We start from the raw sequence: 20,800 nt of genomic DNA, 5'->3' as shown, positions 1-20,800 counted from the left end.
CTCTCGTCTGTGTTGGTAAATCAAAACAAAGACGAGAACAATAGCGGTAGCCAGGTCAGGTTCAGAAGTGTGAATGCTCCATTATGGCCCTGAATGTTTCTGCTAATATGACCCAGAACTGAAGAAGCAGCTTAGATTAACTACAAAACGTATTCGACCAAATAAACTTTGTCCAGTCGACAAATTGAATTTCTCCTTGGCCATGGATTCTACCTGGACGACTGAAGGATTTTTCACACATCTTTAATGTAATTGTTCATTCTTCCAGGAGAGGTTTATGGCTCTTGTTCATGTTGTTTACTACATTTGAAACCTTCACTGCAGTATGTTATTCAGTTCTTTTTACGGACCAAGAGTTTGTTTTCATACCTGACAGTTTCGACTGCTCACTAGCGCTCTTCCTCAGAGTCACAGTCCTGTAGTCCGACTTCTTCAGGACAGTATCCCAGTTATGTGAGAGTAAAAAAGCCCCTCGTCCACGGAACTATAAACCAGGACGCGGGGGTATGAAAACAAACTCTTGGTCCGTAAAAAGTAACCTAATAACATAAAATATCGGAAGACCAAATTAATCTTATTAGGACCTTCGCTCCAGTGTTCGTGGTTTGTCTGACACTTCTCAGATTCTGGAGTCATGACTCAGACACAAACCACATTCAGTCTGAACCAGGCATCACACAGCAGAGTCTCTCCTCACCATCCTTTTCACAATAATGATCTTTGGTCCCAGAGTTCGGCTGATTGTGAAGATGGCCATGAGACGCAGACAAAACACAATGAAGTCGATACACAGAAGAATTTTTCCAGCATAAAACAGAGCCTGTGTTAACCTAAATGGAAAAACGCATTTTCAGTTATCAAAATCATGGAAATACAAACAAATGTGCCTGATACTTCATTAAAACCCTGTGAAACCCACCTGAACACCAGACCAATGATGAAAATGACGATGGACAAAACATCCAGTATATTCCACAAGTCGTTGATGTACATTTTGAACTTTTTCCGAAACCCAAACCCGTCAGGATCATCGAACAGCTGGGAATATTAAACAAGAGGAACAGAGTTTGATTACCTACGGGAAAATGAATATAAATCATACTTCAGAGAAAATTATTAGAGTCAACGAGAGGAAAGTTTGAGATTTTTGAGTAAGTAAAAGCAAAATAAAAACACAGTATGAACAGGAAGGGGCTCAGCACACATCCTTGAAGGACACTGGATTAACTGTGATGGTGCTGGATGTGTGGAAGTGGACATGGCATCATCAATCAAACAATACATGCATCACGAGTTTTGGACTTTCGGTCATCGCACAATTCATACTGTTAAGGATCCTCCGAAGAAGTGAGCATCAAACCTCCTTGTTTGTTTTCCCAGTGGGATGCGGCTATTTTCAAGTCTTTTGAACCATATCACTTTTGTTTCTGGTTCTGATATTGTCATATTTTAGTTTTGGGATTCGGACATCGTAATTGTAAATGTTTGCGAACTCCATAACTGCGAAAGTGAATCAGATGTCTGTGACTGCAAACCTCCGTTCAAACTGTTTCTCTTCCCAGCGGAATTGAAAAATAATGAAAGGTGAAGGTGATGGGCAGGATTGATCCACAGGAAGAACCAAAAAGGAAACATTTGACTGACTAAATCATCCTGAGTTTACAGAGAACATTTTGTATGTGGAGCGACAACAAAACAAAATCCTGATCCCTCGCTCAACCTCGGTTATGAATTTAAAAAGTCAACGCCAAAGCGAAAGGCTCCAACTGTTCACCAAGAAACACCTTCCACTGCAAATAGACCAAGATGTGATGTTGATGTAAAACCACAAGAACAAGAAAGTACAGCTCAGTCTGTTTGTCTTCTGCTCCTCTCCATTAACAAACGGGATTTTGCTTTGTTGTCGCTCCACATACAAAATGTTCTCTGCAAACTCTGGATGATTTCTTAGGCAGACAAATGTTTTCTTTTTGGTTCTTCCTGTGGATCAATCCTGCCCATCACCTTCACCTTTCACTATTTTTCAATTCCGTTGGGAAGAGAAACAGTTTGAACAGAGGTTTGAGTCACACACATCTGATTCACTTTTGCATTTATGGAGTTCGCAAACTTCCGAAGTCTAATTCCCGCTGTTAGGATCCAACAACCACACAATTAACGATGTCCGAATCCCAAAACTAAAACATGACAATATCAGAACCAGAAACAAAAGTGATATGGTTCAAAAGACTTGAAAAGATCGACTTTGACAATAGACACGTCCCACTGGGAAAACAAACATGGAGGTTTGATGCTCACTTTTTCAGAAAATCCTTCTCTGTAGGCATTGCGCGATGACCGGAAGTCCGAAATTTGTGATGCATGTATTGAACCAAACTGGACAGATGTTCAGACACCGATTGAGAACAAACTTACGCATAAAAGCATGGTGAAAAATAAAGGAGTTAATATGAATGAATATAAAAGCTTTGTATGTTATAAATGACTTTGGAAGATCAAACCTGCTCGAAGTGGTCTCACCTGTCGGATCTCTTCACAGACCAGCGAGAAGAGCCAGACGTACAGCAGGATCTCCAGACCTGAGGGCGTGGTATGGAAGTCCACCATCAGCACCGCGGCAAACAGGGCCAGGAAGGCAAAGTAAGACACGATGTTCATGAAGAACTTGACCTGAGGAGAGGAGTACAGAGAAACCAGGCGAGTCCACGCGTCCAGGGGCTGCACCTCCTGAGAAGACTCACTGAGGACACAAGGAACGATTTAACAACACAGTAGAGGATCGTTACCAGTCAAAAGAGAAAGTGTAAAAGGTACGGACAATCCTTTCGGCTTCATGTGCGTGACACTTGCTATGGTCGAGTTCTCCATCTCTTTCCTCTCAGCTTCATCTTTTCTGTGGAAACCAGACAGGAGAAACCTTTACTAGTCCAAACATCAAAACAGCGGAGTACAAGAACAGCAGTATTGATGGAACTCCATAGAAATGTCTCAACGACGGTCCAGAAATGTTGCAACAGATGCGTCATAAACACATCCTGAGCTCTACATTTTGCTCTTCCTCTCCTCAAACTATCCTGATTCACCAGCCGGTTTTCCTTCGTTTCACTTCCTACAAACCGTCTGTCCTCGTAGCCTTAGAATTCATTCGCTTGACGGAAGGCGGGTACTTTTTATCATTTAAACAATCGCAGCTATTTGGTCGTGATGTATGTAATGCTCCACTAACGGGGATAACTGGTATATTAAGCTTTTCCCAAATCTTGTAGCAAGAAGAACAATAACGTCTTTCCCCTTGATAAAATTCACCAAACATTCTCTTTGTTCCGGCTTTAAATCCTCGATCTCGGGAATCGTTGCCAACACAGAATGTCTGGCTCTTTGGTGATTGGCTGGTGCCCGAACTCGCACTTCAGGAGTTTTTACAAACCGTCTAGTGCGGGGTTGGGCAAACTACGAGATATAAGGCTGCACTGCTTCCATTTTCAGTTGGTAAAAATCAAAGACTAAGATTACATAGATGTTGTGTTATCATTTTTAACACATGGAACATCTTGAGAGTCCCGTTGCACGCATAGGTGTGTATGTGCATCACTTTGTGGCGTGGGCTTTATTTCTCAAAATAAACAGATCGCCCACAATTCACCTTCGCCTGTGGTATGCACTGAAGCAGATCTGTTAACTTTTCATGTGTTCTGAATTTTTCGTGGCAGTGTTGTAGTATGCAGTGCGCTTCCTACATAAGCGGAAAAACAAATACAATGCAGCCGAGCTCTTAAAGGTTGTATAGAGGATTTTTTTAAGGAAAGAGAAATACAGCGACAGTCCTTTTTCAAATGTTGCGCATGCGTGACACCACCTCCCTCCTCCACAGCTCCTCAGTAGAAACACCTCCTCCAGCCTCTTTATTCTAGAAATCACACTCATTTACAGACAGTGCGCGTTCAGAATTACTGATGAAGTGACCTGTCTAGAAATAATTTAGCGATAATCTGCTTCAGTCGCGCCATCGCTGGAAGAAATCTCCAAGAATCACCTCAGTTTGTCTTCGCTCCTTTTCTCCTTCTCTTCTTGTTTCAGCGACCTCAAAAACGGACTTTCATTTGGGGCCAACTGGTCGTGGATTCTCGTCCGACATCGCGACAAACTTTGCGCGATTTGTGAGGAAGCGACAGTTTGAAAAAGCCTCTAAGAACCGCTGCATAAACCACGTAATCCCCGCCGCAAATCAGTTACAGTAGAAACGTAGGGAGTTTGATTGACAACCTATCAGCCAATAGAAAATGAGGCAGCCTCGTTTTCTATTGGCTGATGTTTATCTGGCCTCACTACGTCCACAGTTGATAGATTTTCATTCTTTTTTTTTTTTTTTTTGATCATAATTACAAGGCTGCTGCATCTCTGTAATGGTATTTTAAACTTTCACTGACAATTTGAAACAAAAAAAAAAATCCTCCATACAACCTTTAACACGTCTTGTCCTGTGTTCTGTCCGGCCCTTCAGTCAAATTTTAGGACCCTATGTGGCCCGTGAGCCAGAAACTTTGCCCACCCCTGGTCTAGTGTTTTCTGATTCCTGATCTAGTCACTGGAGAGAAATGAAATTGAGCGGAGGCACTAGGCGGCACCAGCCTGGTTATCCTCAAACTGCCCTCACACAGATTCTCCTGACCCTCCCTTCTTATATTCTATTTTTGTCTCATTAATATTCATAAAAGCTCAGAGGATCTACAAATAGTCATTGGTTTGTACATGTATTTTGAGATCCACAAACGAAAATTTTATATCTGCAACTTGTGTTTTGGTCTTTACAAATAGATGTGTTTTTGTAAATAAATCTGTTTTCATTTGTTAAAAATGTATATATATATTTGTAAAACTGAAAATTCAGTTCATAAAATGTGATTTGCATTTGTGGATCACCAATTACACAAATTCACAGATTTCTTTTTTGACGTATTTTTGAGATATTCTTTTTGAAAATGCAGATGGATCCACAAACAGCCAATTCACATACACAGGCGTCCACTAGAGGGCAGTGTTGTTATACTTGATCTTATGTTGGCAAGAGACTATGAAGTCTGCAAACACAATTATTTCATAACAACACATCATAATTAATAATCAATAAGGAACTGGCCTTGTAGATAATTCATTAATGTTCCATCGGTATGTCTGTGTGGTATGAGATGGATAGGTAACATTAAAGGTTGTATGGAGGATTTTTTTTTGTTTCAAATTGTCATCAAAAGTTTAAAATACCATTAGAGAGACGCAGCAGCCTTGTAATTACGATGAAAAAAACAAAAAAAAAGAAAATCTATCAACTGTGGATGTAGTGAGGCCAGATAAACATCAGCCAATAGAAAACGAGGCTGCCTCTTTATCTATTGGCTGTTAGGTCGTCAATCAAACTCCCTACGTTTCTAGTGTAACTGACTCGCGCGGGGATTACGTGGTTTATGCAGCGGTTCTTAGAGGCTTTTTCAAACTGTCGCTTCCTCACAAATCGCACAAAGTTTGTCGCGATGTCGCACGAGAATCCACGACCAGTTCGCCGCCAAAGAAAGTCCGTTTTTGAGGTCGCTGAAAGAAGAAGAGAAGGGGAAAAGGAGCGAAGACAAACTGAGGTGATTCTTGGAGATTCCTTCCAGCGATGGCGCGAATGAAGCAGACGAAGAGTCTAAAAACTAAAGACGCGTCGGTCGCTAAATTATTTCTAGACAGGTCACTTCAACGGTAATTCTGAACACGCACTGGATGTAAACAAGCGTGATTTCTAGAGTAAAGAGGCGGGAGGAGGTGTTTCTACTGAGGGAAGGTGGTTTCACGCATGCGCAACATTTGAAAAAGGACTGTCGCTGTATTTCACTTCCCTTAAAAAGTCCTCTATACAACCTTTAATGAATTGTCTACAAGGCCAATTCCTCATCGATTATTAATTATGATGTGTTGTTATGAAATAATTAACATATTTTTCAGATTATAAGGTGCACTCAAAATCCTTTAATTTTCTTCTTTCTGCCACTGGACTTAGATGTTCTAGTTTCATCCAAACGTACCTAAAGTCGAGGAAGTGCAGGTAGATGAGAGGGAAGAACAGAGTGCACAGCAGGACTCTCCACAACGGGTTTTCCACTGACAGCGTCCCACACCAGATCTGAGTCAGAAGAGCCTGGACACAGACAAGACGGAAAAGGAAAGTCAAAACAAACCTGACACGTTTGGGTAAAGCTCAAGGCCTGTTCAGACCACGACGTCGAGGTGTCCACTTTAAAGCAGAGTCTATGTGGAAGCGAGTCTTGAGCGTCCGGCGTTTTTGTGGCGCATCTCGGGGCGTCAGCGGCACGAATCCAGCGTAGACGTGGCAGGTCTTGAGCCTTCAGGTGTCGTCATCGTCAGAAGTTTAACTTAAAGGCAAAGGCGTCCAAATTGCGGCGACCAGGACATTTTTTGATGCCACAGTCTGAACGAACCGTCACACATCACAGTATATTATAACAAAGGGGGGAAATGTAATAATACGTTTTAAATAAGTCGCAAAAATTACTTCTTACATAAGGGTGAGTTGTTGCACAGTTGTAGGGAGTATTATCTGAGTTGTTTTACAGTTGTAGGGAGTATTATCTGAGTGGTTTTACAGTTGTAGGGAGTATTATAGGTTACATAAGTGTGAGTTGTTGTACAGTTGTAGGGAGTATTATCTGTTACATAAGGTTGAGTTGTTTTACAGTTGTAGGGAGTATTATCTGAGTTGTTGTACAGTTGTAGGGAGTATTATCTGAGTTGTTGTACAGTTGTAGGGAGTATTATCTGAGTTGTTGTACAGTTGTAGGGAGTATTATCTGAGTTGTTGTACAGTTGTAGGGAGTATTATGTTACATAAGTGTGAGTTGTTGTACAGTTGTAGGGAGTATTATCTGTTACATAAGGGTGAGTTGTTGTACAGTTGTAGGGAGTATTATCTGAGTTGTTGTACAGTTGTAGGGAGTATTATCTGAGTTGTTTTACAGTTGTAGGGAGTATTATCTGTTACATAAGGGTGAGTTGTTGTACAGTTGTAGGGAGTATTATTGAGTTGTTTACAGTTGTAGGGAGTATTATCTGAGTGGTTTTACAGTTGTAGGGAGTATTATAGGTTACATAAGTGTGAGTTGTTGTACAGTTGTAGGGAGTATTATCTGAGTTGTTGTACAGTTGTAGGGAGTATTATCTGAGTTGTTGTACAGTTGTAGGGAGTATTATCTGAGTGTTTTACAGTTGTAGGGAGTATTATCTGTTACATCAGGGTGAGTTGTTTTACAGTTGTAGGGAGTATTATCTGAGTTGTTGTACAGTTGTAGGGAGTATTATCTGAGTTGTTGTACAGTTGTAGGGAGTATTATCTCAGTTGTTGTACAGTTGTAGGGAGTATTATCTGAGTTGTTGTACAGTTGTAGGGAGTATTATCTGTTACATAAGGGTGAGTTGTTGTACAGTTGTAGGGAGTATTATCTGTTACATCAGGGTGAGTTGTTGTACAGTTGTAGGGAGTATTATCTCAGTTGTACAGTTGTAGGGAGTATTATCTTACATAAGGTGAGTTGTTGTACAGTTGTAGGGAGTATTATCTGAGTTGTTGTACAGTTGTAGGGAGTATTATCTGTTACATAAGGGTGAGTTGTTGTACAGTTGTAGGGAGTATTATCTGAGTTGTTGTACAGTTGTAGGGAGTATTATCTGTTACATAAGGGTGAGTTGTTGTACAGTTGTAGGGAGTATTATCTGAGTTGTTGTACAGTTGTAGGGAGTATTATCTGTTACATAAGGGTGAGTTGTTGTACAGTTGTAGGGAGTATTATCTCAGTTGTTGTACAGTTGTAGGGAGTATTATCTGTTACATAAGGGTGAGTTGTTGTACAGTTGTAGGGAGTATTATCTGAGTTGTTGTACAGTTGTAGGGAGTATTATCTGTTACATAAGGGTGAGTTGTTGTACAGTTGTAGGGAGTATTATCTGTTGTACAGTTGTAGGAGTATTATTGTGTACAGTTGTAGGGAGTATTATCTGAGTTGTTGTACAGTTGTAGGGAGTATGTACAGTTGTAGGAGTATTATCTGTTACATAGGGTGTTGTACAGTTGTAGGGAGTATTATCTCAGTTGTACAGTTGTAGGGAGTATTATCTTGTTGTACAGTTGTAGGGAGTATTATCTGTTACATAAGGGTGAGTTGTTGTACAGTTGTAGGGAGTATTATCTGTTACATAAGGGTGAGTTGTTGTACAGTTGTAGGGAGTATTATCTGTTACATAAGGGTGAGTTGTTGTACAGTTGTAGGGAGTATTATCTGAGTTGTTGTACAGTTGTAGGGAGTATTATCTGAGTTGTTGTACAGTTGTAGGGAGTATTATCTGTTACATAAGGGTGAGTTGTTGTACAGTTGTAGGGAGTATTATCTGTTACATAAGGGTGAGTTGTTGTACAGTTGTAGGGAGTATTATCTGAGTTGTTGTACAGTTGTAGGGAGTATTATCTGTTACATAAGGGTGAGTTGTTGTACAGTTGTAGGGAGTATTATCTGTTACATAAGGGTGAGTTGTTGTACAGTTGTAGGGAGTATTATCTGTGTACAGTTGTAGGGAGTGAGTTGTTGTACAGTTGTAGGGAGTATTATCTGTTACATAAGGGTGAGTTGTTGTACAGTTGTAGGGAGTATTATCTGTTACATTGAGTTGTTGTACAGTTGTAGGGAGTTGTTGTACAGTTGTAGGGAGTATTATCTGTTACATAAGGGTGAGTTGTTGTACAGTTGTAGGGAGTATTATCTGTTACATAAGGTGAGTTGTTGTACAGTTGTAGGGAGTATTATCTGTTACATAAGGGTGAGTTGTTGTACAGTTGTAGGGAGTATTATCTGTTACATAAGGGTGAGTTGTTGTACAGTTGTAGGGAGTATTATCTGTTACATAAGGGTGAGTTGTTGTACAGTTGTAGGGAGTATTATCTGTTACATAAGGGTGAGTTGTTGTACAGTTGTAGGGAGTATTATCTGTTACATAAGGTGAGTTGTTGTACAGTTTGTAGGGAGTATTATCTGTTACATAAGGGTGAGTTGTTGTACAGTTGTAGGGAGTATTATCTGTTACATAAGGGTGAGTTGTTGTACAGTTGTAGGGAGTATTATCTGTTTACATAAGGGTGAGTTTGTTGTACAGTTGTAGGGAGTATTATAGTTGTTGTACAGTTGTAGGGAGTATTATCTGTTTACATAAGGGTGAGTTGTTGTACAGTTGTAGGAGTTGTACAGTTGTAGGGAGTATTATCTGTTACATAAGGGTGAGTTGTTGTACAGTTGTAGGAGTATTATCTGTTACATAAGTGAGTTGTTGTACAGTTGTAGGGAGTATTATCTACAGTTGTTGTACAGTTGTAGGGAGTATTATCTACAGTGTTGTACAGTTGTAGGGAGTATTAATCTGAGTTGTTGTACAGTTGTAGGGAGTATTATCTGTTACATAAGGGTGAGTTGTTGTACAGTTGTAGGGAGTATTATCTGTTACATAAGGGTGAGTTGTTGTACAGTTGTAGGGAGTATTATCTGTTACATAAGGGTGAGTTGTTGTACAGTTGTAGGGAGTATTATCTGTTACATAAGGGTGAGTTGTTGTACAGTTGTAGGGAGTATTATCCGTTACATAAGGTGAGTTGTTGTACAGTTGTAGGAGTATTATCTGTTACATAAGGGTGAGTTGTTGTACAGTTGTAGGGAGTATTATCTGTTACATAAGGTGAGTTGTTGTACAGTTGTAGGGAGTATTATCTGTTACATAAGGGTGAGTTGTTGTACAGTTGTAGGGAGTATTATCTGTTTACATAAGGTGAGTTGTTGTACAGTTGTAGGGAGTATTATCTGAAGGTGAGTTGTTTGTACAGTTGTAGGGAGTATTATCTGTTACATAAGGGTGAGTTGTACAGTTGTAGGGAGTATTATTGTTGTACAGTTGTAGGGAGTATTATCTGTTACATAAGGGTGAGTTGTTGTACAGTTGTAGGGAGTATTATCTGTTACATAAGGTGAGTTGTAGGGAGTATTATCTGTTACATAAGGGTGAGTTGTTGTACAGTTGTAGGGAGTATTATCTGTTACATAAGGTGAGTTGTTGTACAGTTGTAGGGAGTATTATCTGTTACATAAGGGTGAGTTGTTGTACAGTTGTAGGGAGTATTATCTGTTACATAAGGTGAGTTGTTGTACAGTTGTAGGGAGTATTATCTGTTACATAAGGGTGAGTTGTTGTACAGTTGTAGGGAGTATTATCTGTTACATAAGGGTGAGTTGTTGTACAGTTGTAGGGAGTATTATCTGTTACATAAGGGTGAGTTGTTGTACAGTTGTAGGGAGTAGTACATTAGTTGTTGTACAGTTGTAGGGAGTATTATCTGTTACATAAGGGTGAGTTGTTGTACAGTTGTAGGGAGTATTATCTGTTACATCAGGGTGAGTTGTTGTACAGTTGTAGGGAGTATTATCTGTTACATGAGTGTTGTACAGTTGTAGGGAGTATTATCTGTTACATAAGGTGAGTTGTACAGTTGTGAGTTGTTGTACAGTTGTAGGAGTATTATCTGTTACATAAGGGTGAGTTGTTGTACAGTTGTAGGGAGTATTATCTGTTACATAAGGTGAGTTGTTGTACAGTTGTAGGGAGTATTATCTGTTACATAAGGTGATTGTACAGTTGTAGGAGTATTATCTGAGTGTTTGTACAGTTGTAGGGAGTATTATCTGTTACATAAGGTGAGTTGTTGTACAGTTGTAGGAGTATTATGTACAGTTGTAGGGAGTATTATGTTACATAAGGTGAGTTGTTGTACAGTTGTAGGGAGTATTATCACGTCGTCCATAAATACCTGAACGCCGGACTGAGCCACAAAGTTCTGGTCGTCGGCCTCGAGCGCGACCCTCAGACACGTGGTCCGGCCCCACAGCGGCGACACTCGCACCAGCAGCTTCTGAGCTCGCGCCTCGTCACCGCGGTAACACTCGCTGAAGACGTCTGCGGGTCAGAGGAACATCAAAACAAACAAGAACAATCAGAGAAATCAACCTGGTCCCCATGAACAGTGCTGGGAAGTTTACTTTTAAAATGTAATCCCCTACAGATTACAGATTACACACACCAAGATGTAGTTTGTAACGTAATCCATTAAATTACTTAAAGTGAGTCATGTAATCTGAGTACTTTGGATTACTTGATTTGCTGTAGAGAAGCAAAGACGAGGAAATCTTCACATGAGAAGTTTTGTCTGATAAAAGAAAATAAAAAACCCAGATTTTACGGAACCAAATTAAAAATATTATTGACAGAAGACGAGGAGACATGATTTAGTCCTGTTAAATCCTGTTTGAGACATAGTTTAGACCTGGTTTAGATTGGTTTAGTCCTGGTTTAGACCTGGTTTAGACCTGGTTTAGACCTGGTTTAATCCTGGTTTAGATCTGGTTTAGTCTTGGTTTTAGACCTGGTTTAGACCTGGTTTAATCCTGGTTTAGATCTGGTTTAGTCTTGGTTTTAGACCTGGTTTAGACCTGGTTTAATCCTGGTTTAGATCTGGTTTAGTCTTGGTTTTAGACCTGGTTTAGACCTGGTTTAATCCTGGTTTAGTCCTGGTTTAGTCTTGGTTTTAGACCTGGTTTAATCCTGGTTTAGATCTGGTTTAGTCTTGGTTTTAGACCTGGTTTAGACCTGGTTTAATCCTGGTTTAGTCCTGGTTTAGTCTTGGTTTTAGACCTGGTTTAGACCTGGTTTGGACCTGGTTTAATCCTGGTTTAGATCTGGTTTAGTCTTGGTTTTAGACCTGGTTTAGACCTGGTTTAATCCTGGTTTAGATCTGGTTTAGTCTTGGTTTTAGACCTGGTTTAATCCTGGTTTAGTCCTGGTTTAGTCTTGGTTTTAGACCTGGTTTAGACCTGGTTTAGACCTGGTTTAATCCTGGTTTAGATCTGGTTTAGTCTTGGTTTTAGTCCTGGTTTGGACCTGGTTTGGACCTGGTTTAGTCCTGGTTTAGGCCTAGTTTAAACCTAGTTTAGATCGGGTTTTAGACCTGGTTTAGTGTCCGGCAATGAGTGGAATTACCAAAAAAAATTAAAAAATAAAAACATTTAAAAAAGGGATATAGTCCAAAATGTGAAAACAGTAAAATCCCTCTGTGTAATCCATTTATTTCAACAAAGTAACTGTAATCCAATTACCACTCACTGAAACAGTAACTGTAACTGAATACAGTTACTCATAATTTGTACTCTGATTACTCTGGTACATGTAATCTGTTACTCCTGACACTGGTCCTGAGGCGTCGGTGGGTCAGAACATTAGTGTGATGTTGGTCACACATGAGAACGTCTGTGTTTACTCGTGTGGAACCAACATGTCATTGTTCATGTGTGTGTGTGTTCGTTGTGTGACTGTAGATCAGTGTGTCGTGTATCACCAGAAAAACAAGAAATGGAAATTATTTTTGTTCCAATTAGAATTTTAACGGCTACACTGAAAGAGAAAGGAACTGTTATAATTAGTGATTATCTGGAAAAACTATTCATATTTGACGATACAAATGCATAGAATTATAAATAGATCATAATTTTTCTGAGATTTTGAGACACTCCCGTCGCTCGAGCTCCATCCTTCGCGGAGTTATGACCAAAAACACATATTTGACCTTGGTTACTTTGACCTTCAAGTGACCTTGACCAGTTTCAACCTGTAACATCCAGTGTGCCCCGGTCATGTGTGCGCCAACGTGTGTGACGATTGGGTGAATATTTTAGGCCGCAGATGGTTCAGAATTTGGCGAAATTGACGATCCTTTATAATGGCATGACCTTTCAATTGACCTTGGATCCTCACCAAACTTTTTTTTGCGGCGTCGAGCACGGGGGCTTGACCCACGTACCAAATCTGGTGACAATCGGTCCATAAATGGCGGAATTATTGCAGGTGGACACACACAGATACACAGGGTGAATACAAAACCTGGTCAACCCTTCAGGGACCAGGTAATAAATACATAAGGCGCACTGTCGATTTTTGAGAAAATTAAAGGATTTTAAGTGCGCTTTATAGTCCAAAACTTACGGTAATTTAAAGCTCACCAGAGTCAGTTTCATGTAAAACAGGAGCTTTAAATGCACATGTGTGGTGGTTCTTACCCATGGCACGTTTCTCGTACAGATTGGCGAGCTCTTTCATTTTCTCTGCTTCATCTGCGTCGTTGTCCTCCTTTGACAGTTTCTTCAGGATCTTACTGGCGGCCAGCGCAGCAGCCATGCAGTCCTGACACTGGGATGGAGAAAACACTCAGACTGTGCTTGTTGTTGAAGTTCATTCATAAAACCCTCTCAGAGTCGTGATCACCTCCTCCCAGGCGATTTCGGCCAGAGCTTTGTTGCTGTGGAGAATGGCCCAGAGGAACAGGTCTCTCTCTGAGTGTGGGTTCTTCTCTGGTTCCTCTCTGAAGGTGCTCTGAGATTCCAGAGTTCTGGAGACCTGCAGGTGAGACAAAGAGTCAGAATGTTGTTACCTCCTCCAAAACAGACCTGGACTTGTGTTTTGTTTCATTCACATGTTCGAGAAACTCTTTATTATTAGTCTGTCTACATTTCCAAACAATGCGCTCATGGTCCTGTTTAGTTGTTTGATTTTCAGCAAAAAGGTGAGACTTGTTTAAAGGTGTATTGTGTAACTTTTCTGGTGGAGCGACCATCAAACGCTTTTCTCCGTGGAGATGTTATTGCTTTTTCACAGTATGATATTAAACCTTTCTATCGTCATGGAGACCAAACCTACAGAAGCCCTGAGCGGCAAGCAAAAAAAAAAAAAAAAAAAAAAAAAAAAAGAGGGACACCATTTGGGCTCAAGTTTTTTTTTTTTTTTTTTTTTTTTGCACCAATAACAAAAAAAAAAAAAAAAAAAAAAAAGTTTTTGTCTCTTTTTTTTTTTTTTTTGCACAAACAGCTAATAAATGTAATTATTTATTTTATATTTTTTTACTGTTGATGTAGCCGAGGAAAAAACAAATCTTGCATTTATTATGACTTTTTTTTTGCACAACAACAACAACAAAAAAAAATTCTCAACAGTTTTTTTTTTTTTTTTTTTTTTTTGCACTAACAGATAAAAAAATATTATTTATTTTATATTTTGTTTGCTGTTGAAGTGGCAGAGGGAAAACAATCTAGCTTTTTTTTTTATTGCACCACCAACAACAGCAAAAAACTTTTTTTTTTTTTTTTTTGCACAAAGAGCTAAAAAAAAGTCATTATTTATTTTATACTTTTTACTGTTATGTAGCCAAAGAAAAAAAAATCTTGCATTTATTTTTTTGCATAAACCAAAAAAAAAATGTTTCTGGTTCTTTTTTTTTTATATATATATATATATATATATATATATATATATATATATATATATATATATATTTTTTATATTATATATATTATATATATATATAATATTTATTTTATATTTTTTACTGTTGATGTGGCCAAGGGGAAAAAAAATATCTAAAACTAGAAAAGCAGTCAGAGAGCGCAGACCTCCACCAAGGACTACCCCCATTTTTTATATAAATTGTGATAAAATCAGTCTTCTGGATCAGATCCGGATCAGCCTTTGGAATATGAAAGAGGATCCCATTGTCCATCCCTGAGTCAAATTTCATGGGGTTTTGGTCAATAATTAACCCAGATATTGAGAAACAAAATTTTGGCCCCATTTACCACAATGTTAACTAAAATTTCAAAGTGATCCAGAATCCAGGATTTCTTCCGGATCAGCCCCAAAATGAAATCAGTTCTTCCTTTTCACATTTCCAACAAATCCTGAAAATTTCATCAAAATCGGTCCATAACTTTTTGAGTTATGTTGCTAACAGACAAACAAACAAACAAACAAACAAAACAGACAAACAGACAAACAAACAGACAAACAGACAAACAGACAAACGCCGGCAAAAACATAACCTCCTTGGCGGAGGTAATCAAACACTCTATAGCCCAAGTGTTTTCCAGAGCAGGACTGGTCAGGTCGGGTCAGCAGATTTTTGTGAATATAAATGAGTCTTACTGAATCCGAGGCCGTGGACAGGTCCAGGTGGAAGTCTGCGTGGGAGGGCGAGTACATGTGTTGGGTGAAACTCCCCAGCAGGCGGCGCACTTCCTCGGACACGTGGGTCAGAGAGATGTCCTGGTTCTGGATGGAGTTGACCGCAGAGTGTTTTTTGAGGAGTTTGTCCAACCTCCTCACAAACTGACAGTTGGGCAGCTGTCTGTAGAGTTTACACAGAGTCTCCTCCTGAAGGAAATCCCTCAGACTCACCCCGTTCTCCAGCAGAAGACTCACGAACTCGGGCTTGTTTCCGACCAGAGCCGAGAACATGGCGCTGTGGAGCTGCTCCGACTGCACAACGACAACAGACGGTAATAAAAGTGAAAGAATGAAAGTCACATTTGTATAGAGTTTATAAGTTATTTTCCAAAGAGCCCCACATAGAAATGAAATCTGATTAAACTAATTATTGCGTGTGTTGACATGCACATCAGTATCTCGGTTATTAGTCGTACCCCAGTTATGTCAGTATTCGGGATACTGAGAGAAACCGGGACACTCATATCCCTGTGTACATGATCAAATGGAGTATCCCAGTTTCTTGACATTTTCTTACGAATGCACAAGCACAAAAATTAACTTAACTTAACAACCACGAGTTCCTTTAGCAGAGGAAACTTGGGACGTTCCTAACCAGCGGTAAAGAGCTATGATCCACTGCAGATGAAACCGAACGTTTCCAAACAAGTTCTACACTGCAGCAGATTCTTAATTAAAATCTTCTGCATAAATAAACTCAACTTTACAACAAATAAACCATAACCACTATAGAACCACATCAGCTCGTTTGATAATATAATTCAGCTTTGCGCAAATTTGTTTATGTTTTACAGAAAAGAAACTTAAAACTGCATGACTAAATTGCATAAACTGTGAGCGGTGATAAAAACAGTTCTTTCCTTGTGTCGCTGATGTGGTTCAGCTTCTGTCGGACTAAAGGACACGACTCAGTGGAATATGAGTGTTCTTTCTGTGACAGGATGTGCTGCTGATGGTGAGTCTGTTCTGTGTGTTGTATAGGAGATGGTTCATGTTTAACTTACAGTCATTTCACTCATGTACAATCACTTTATTTATGTTGGTCACTTTATTTATGTCACTACTGTTGTGGTGAAAAGACTGAAAAGTGTTTGTCTTTTGGACACATGTGCAGTCACATTGCAGTATTTGGGATACTGCAAATTCATGCCACAGTATCCCGGTTACTATCGGAATAAACCAGCTACAGTGTCCCGGTTTCTCATAACTGGTATACTGCCATAACCGGGATACTGAAACCGGGGTACTGCGTATACATGCACCATGAAGAAACCGGGACACTGAAAAAACCTGATCATCCTCGGGACACTGATGTGCTGTAAACACATATGCAGTGTAGAATATTATTACTTACAAAGTCCTGGGAGGAGTTTGAGTCGTTTTGGGAAAGTAACTGCTCAGTACAGCTCCAGTTTTGAGAAATCAGGATACTGTGTCTACAGATGTTACGACCCAGCTCGTTTGGGGTGAGGGAAGTAACAAAAATAAAACCAAGATGTAAAATGGAATAAATTAAGTAATGTTTAATTAACAGGAATGTAAAGGTAAATTAACAAAACACTAAAAATATACAGAAAACAACCTAAACTAAGAAACAGAACAACAGAATAAACAGAGTTTTGTGCCAGAAAAGGGGTCACGCAGACTTACACAAAAACGAGTGGTAAAACTTAGGGACACACACTAAACTAAACACAAGTTCCCCAAATTAAACCACATAAACCCACAAACAGAATCGAGTGACCAAATCAAAAAAGGCACAAAACAGAACTAGACTAACACACAAACACAAAACCAAAATGGCAGACTGGCCACCAAGGCCAGCAGCCCCGAACAGGTGCTGGCAATCTCCTTAAATAGGGGGAGGTGGCTGCAGGTGAGGTGGGCGTCGACTTGCTCCACCAATCACAGACCAGGACTCCTGCAGCAGGAATCAAGAGAACTCTGCAGAAATATTACAACTAAGGCCTGGGGCCGTAACAACAGACCATAGTGTCCTGAATACTCTCAGAAAAAAACAATGAGAGTTTCCTGGTTTCTCATCACCGGGATACTGGCAGATCCAGGAGACTGAAGTCAGGATACTGTGTTTACATGGACTCTCACAAAACCGGGAGACTCAAAAAACCCGATCAGAACTGGGAGACTCGAGCGCATGTAAACACTATCGCTGCAGCTATCTAAACTGAAGCCATTTTGACAGTAAAGTCTTTCAGAAACACAAGTTTTACAGTTTATTGTAACCTATTAGAATAAAGGAAACTTGCTTATGTGGGGCTTTGGAATATTTCCTGTTCTCGTATTATAAAGACACTGTAATCGTGGTCAAAGGGCGTTCAGTTCACAGGTCTCTGGTCGTGTGTAAACCATAAATAAAATCACAGTATTAAAGTTAACCCCGCTAGCCACCGCGTTCCAAACAGGAAGTGAGCACGAGGGCGATTCGGCTCCATCAACTCCGGTGACAATTCACTTTACACTGAAAAATTGTCCCCACTCGCTCTGTAACTGCTGCTGATGAGCCTCGTCATTAACAGTGTTCGTATTAACCCACTCTACGTGATCCTGGTGTTTTTATTTCGCTTTTTTGTCCGTAAATAAATTCCTCTTCCTAATATGGAACTCTAAATTCGCTCCTATAACTGCCGCCCTCATGAGCTTCATTTGACTGGAGCTGAAGGATTTATACACTTCTTTATACAATCTGTGGTCCCAGCTTTTATTTAACCCTCTGAAACATCATTATAAAACCATTAAAAGCTTTTTTGTTTCTGTATTTGGTCCTTGTTAAATCAAACCTACGATGAAGAGTAAACCAAAAAAATCATCCTGAAACCTCGTCAGTGCAGCTCTACTTATCCCGTGTCGTGTCGTCGATAAACCGCAGCTGACCTCCCACTGGCTCTCGTCGGTGAAGATCTCTGTGTCGGCGATGTCCGCTCTGTTCCAGGCCACGGCGAGCTCCAGCTGCCTCTGAGAGTCCTCGCTCACGGCCCCCTCTCCACTCCTGGACGCTGAGGGCACAGGTCAGGTCAAAAGTCACGTCAGGATTCTATAGGACAATAATACTTCATACAGATGGGGTGAATATTGTTAAAATGCAGGTTTGTGTTGTAATACAGTGAGTTCATGGCTTTAGTCACTAATAGAAATGTTCAGGTTCAACATTTCTGCTTTTACCTTTTGTAGTTTGCATGTAACTTAGGCTACGTTCCGACTGCAGGGCTTAATGCTCAAATCAAATTTTATTGTGAAATCCGATTTTTTTGCAAGGTCGTTCATATTTCCAATTAAATGTGACTTGTGTGTGATCTCCAGTGCAGAGTCCTGCTCGGGTCAGACACCTGCTCTCAAATGTAGTGACGTCAAAGTAAAAAGTATCTACTGAAAAATGTACTGCAGTGGGTGAAGTGACTTGCACAAGGCAGAGTCCTGCACGGGTTCATTTTTGGAGACCCGCACCCGCCCGCACCCGCGCAGTTCAGCACTGCACACGCTCGTTAACCCGTGATTATATCAAAGTTAAACCCGCAGCCCCCGGACCCGTTAACATTTCACCCGTTACCCGCCCGTGCCCGAGATAAACCACACACAAATTAAAAACATTCTGACGGAAGCAGCCGTCAGAATATGAATTGAAAAGTTACCATTTCAAGAATTACAATCACGAAATGAAATGAAACGGTTACACTTTCTTCAGTACCAACATGAACTCACAGACGCGATTCGACTGTCAAAAATACGTCATCACTTCACGGGGTTTATTTACTGAGCAGAAGAAATTTTGATCGAAATGCTTGAGTTTTGCGCCGCACATGCCACAGACTGAACCAGGAGTAAACCAGGAATAAACCAGGTCTAATCTAAGACTAATTCCAGAATTAAACCAGGACTAAACCAGGACTGAACCAGAACTGAACCAGAACTGAACCAGGACTCACTGTTGGGACGAGCTCGAAGGTGCATCTCTGTGTAGACCGTACTGCAAGGAAGGTTAGACCCAGAACGTTAAAACCTGCCCGTACCCGTACTCGTACCCCCGCGTACTCAACCCGGTGCAGGACTCTGCTCTAGTGTGAACTTTAAACACTCCAAAAGTGCCCCGCGTGCGCATTTTTTGAAAAGTTTTGCTTACTGTTTACAAGGAATTGATTTTTTTTATAATATTTCATACATTTGTTGCTTATTTGAGAATATTTTCTTTAACTTATAAGTATTGCCAAGCAGCACTTTGCATTTATTTTATTTTTCCGTTTTTATAATGTTAAAACAAATTGTTGGTTTAATAAAAACACAAATGGTTTTGCATTTTGTTTCCAGACTGAACCAAATTTTTGTACAGTTGATTTTTGTACTGTTACATCCCTAGCAAATAGTGTTTCTCAAGCTTATTTTTTGTCCTTATTTGTATTTAATCTATCTAATATAATCCCAACTCTGATATAATCCCAGTTTCCGTCTAGTGATGCTCAGAAAGCCAAATTGATTTTAGACGTTATCTGGCACGAACATTTTGAGCTCCTGATCTACTTTACCTTTCCAACCTCCTTAAAACACATCATCATTATTCTTCATTCTTCACCGTCAGCATCGTACTCGCCGCGGTTTAAAGACCCACAAGTGCCTCTCTCAGCTCTGTCCATTTCCTGTAATCACCGCGATACCTCCAGATCCATTAGCACAGAAAGCTCGTCTGACCTTTGAGAAGAGCTCGCAGAATGGCCACGTCTACGTCTCCGTCGCCGTCTGCGGTCGCCCTGAAAACCGTCAGGAGATGAGGCGTCCTGATGATGTCCTGGATCTGAACACACACGGCAAAAAGTGCAGATACAGGAGCAAAAAATATTCACATAAAAGTAAAAGTATCATATTAAAAAATCAATGTAAGTAAAATATGAATGTACTTGTTTAAGAGTAAAAAGTGAAAGTATTTTACAGGGATTTTGACGTCTAATAAAGCTTCAAATGTTGTGATTTTGATGCAGATTTGTGCTGAATTTGTTCAATAAAAACTATTAAATCAATAGTTTTTCCTAGCTCTTTTTATTTGTTTTTTTTTTTTTTGCTCAAACTCTGAAAACTAAAATAAATAAACCCTCAACTTTTTCAGCAGCTCTCAAACTATAAATAAAAAGACTTTTACTTTTCACTGGAGTAGAAAGTACAGATACTTGCTCTCAAATGTAGTGACGTCAAAGTATGAAGTATCTACTTAAAAATGTACTGAAGTGGGTGAAGTGTCTTGCACAAGGCAGAGTCCTGCACGGGTTCATTTTTGGAGACCCGCTCCCGCAGGACCACCCCCGCCCTTTAACTCGTGATTGCATCAAAGTTACCGACCCATGAACATTCCAAATCACACGCAAATTAAAATCATTCTAACTGAAGTATCCACCGAAATACAAACTGAAAAGATGCGACTTCAAGAATTACAATCACGGAATGAAATAAAACGGTTTCACTTTCTTCAGTACGAACACGAATTCACAGACACGATTTGACTGTCAGAACTTCACAGGGATTATTTACTGAGCAGAAGAAATGGTGATCGCGATGCTGGATTTACCACAGACTGAACCAGAACTAAACCAGGACTACACCAGGGCTAATCTTGGAC

General features: G+C 40.0%; 1 protein-coding gene across 1 annotated transcript in view; it reads right to left on the bottom strand.

Moving 5' to 3' along the window:
- Positions 1-20,800, bottom strand: part of trpm2 (transient receptor potential cation channel, subfamily M, member 2) — a 66,690-nt gene that overhangs the window by 31,529 nt on the left and 14,361 nt on the right. Inside the window, exons 8-18 of the mRNA XM_055150761.1 lie at positions 19,882-19,984; positions 18,076-18,197; positions 15,122-15,435; positions 13,393-13,516; positions 13,188-13,317; positions 10,889-11,034; positions 6,060-6,172; positions 4,469-4,478; positions 2,521-2,724; positions 920-1,038; positions 698-830 (exon numbers count right to left, since the gene is read on the bottom strand). Of these exons, the coding sequence (XP_055006736.1) occupies positions 698-830; positions 920-1,038; positions 2,521-2,724; positions 4,469-4,478; positions 6,060-6,172; positions 10,889-11,034; positions 13,188-13,317; positions 13,393-13,516; positions 15,122-15,435; positions 18,076-18,197; positions 19,882-19,984 (1,518 nt within the window). The remainder of the gene's footprint in view (positions 1-697; positions 831-919; positions 1,039-2,520; positions 2,725-4,468; positions 4,479-6,059; positions 6,173-10,888; positions 11,035-13,187; positions 13,318-13,392; positions 13,517-15,121; positions 15,436-18,075; positions 18,198-19,881; positions 19,985-20,800) is intronic.

Source organism: Boleophthalmus pectinirostris, unplaced genomic scaffold, assembly GCF_026225935.1.
Source record: "Boleophthalmus pectinirostris isolate CB_2022bp ecotype Guang Dong unplaced genomic scaffold, ASM2622593v1 HiC_scaffold_1, whole genome shotgun sequence".
NCBI lineage: Eukaryota > Metazoa > Chordata > Actinopteri > Gobiiformes > Gobiidae > Boleophthalmus > Boleophthalmus pectinirostris.
Note: the sequence above shows the minus strand (reverse complement) of the source record. Positions and strands in the feature narration are given on the sequence as shown.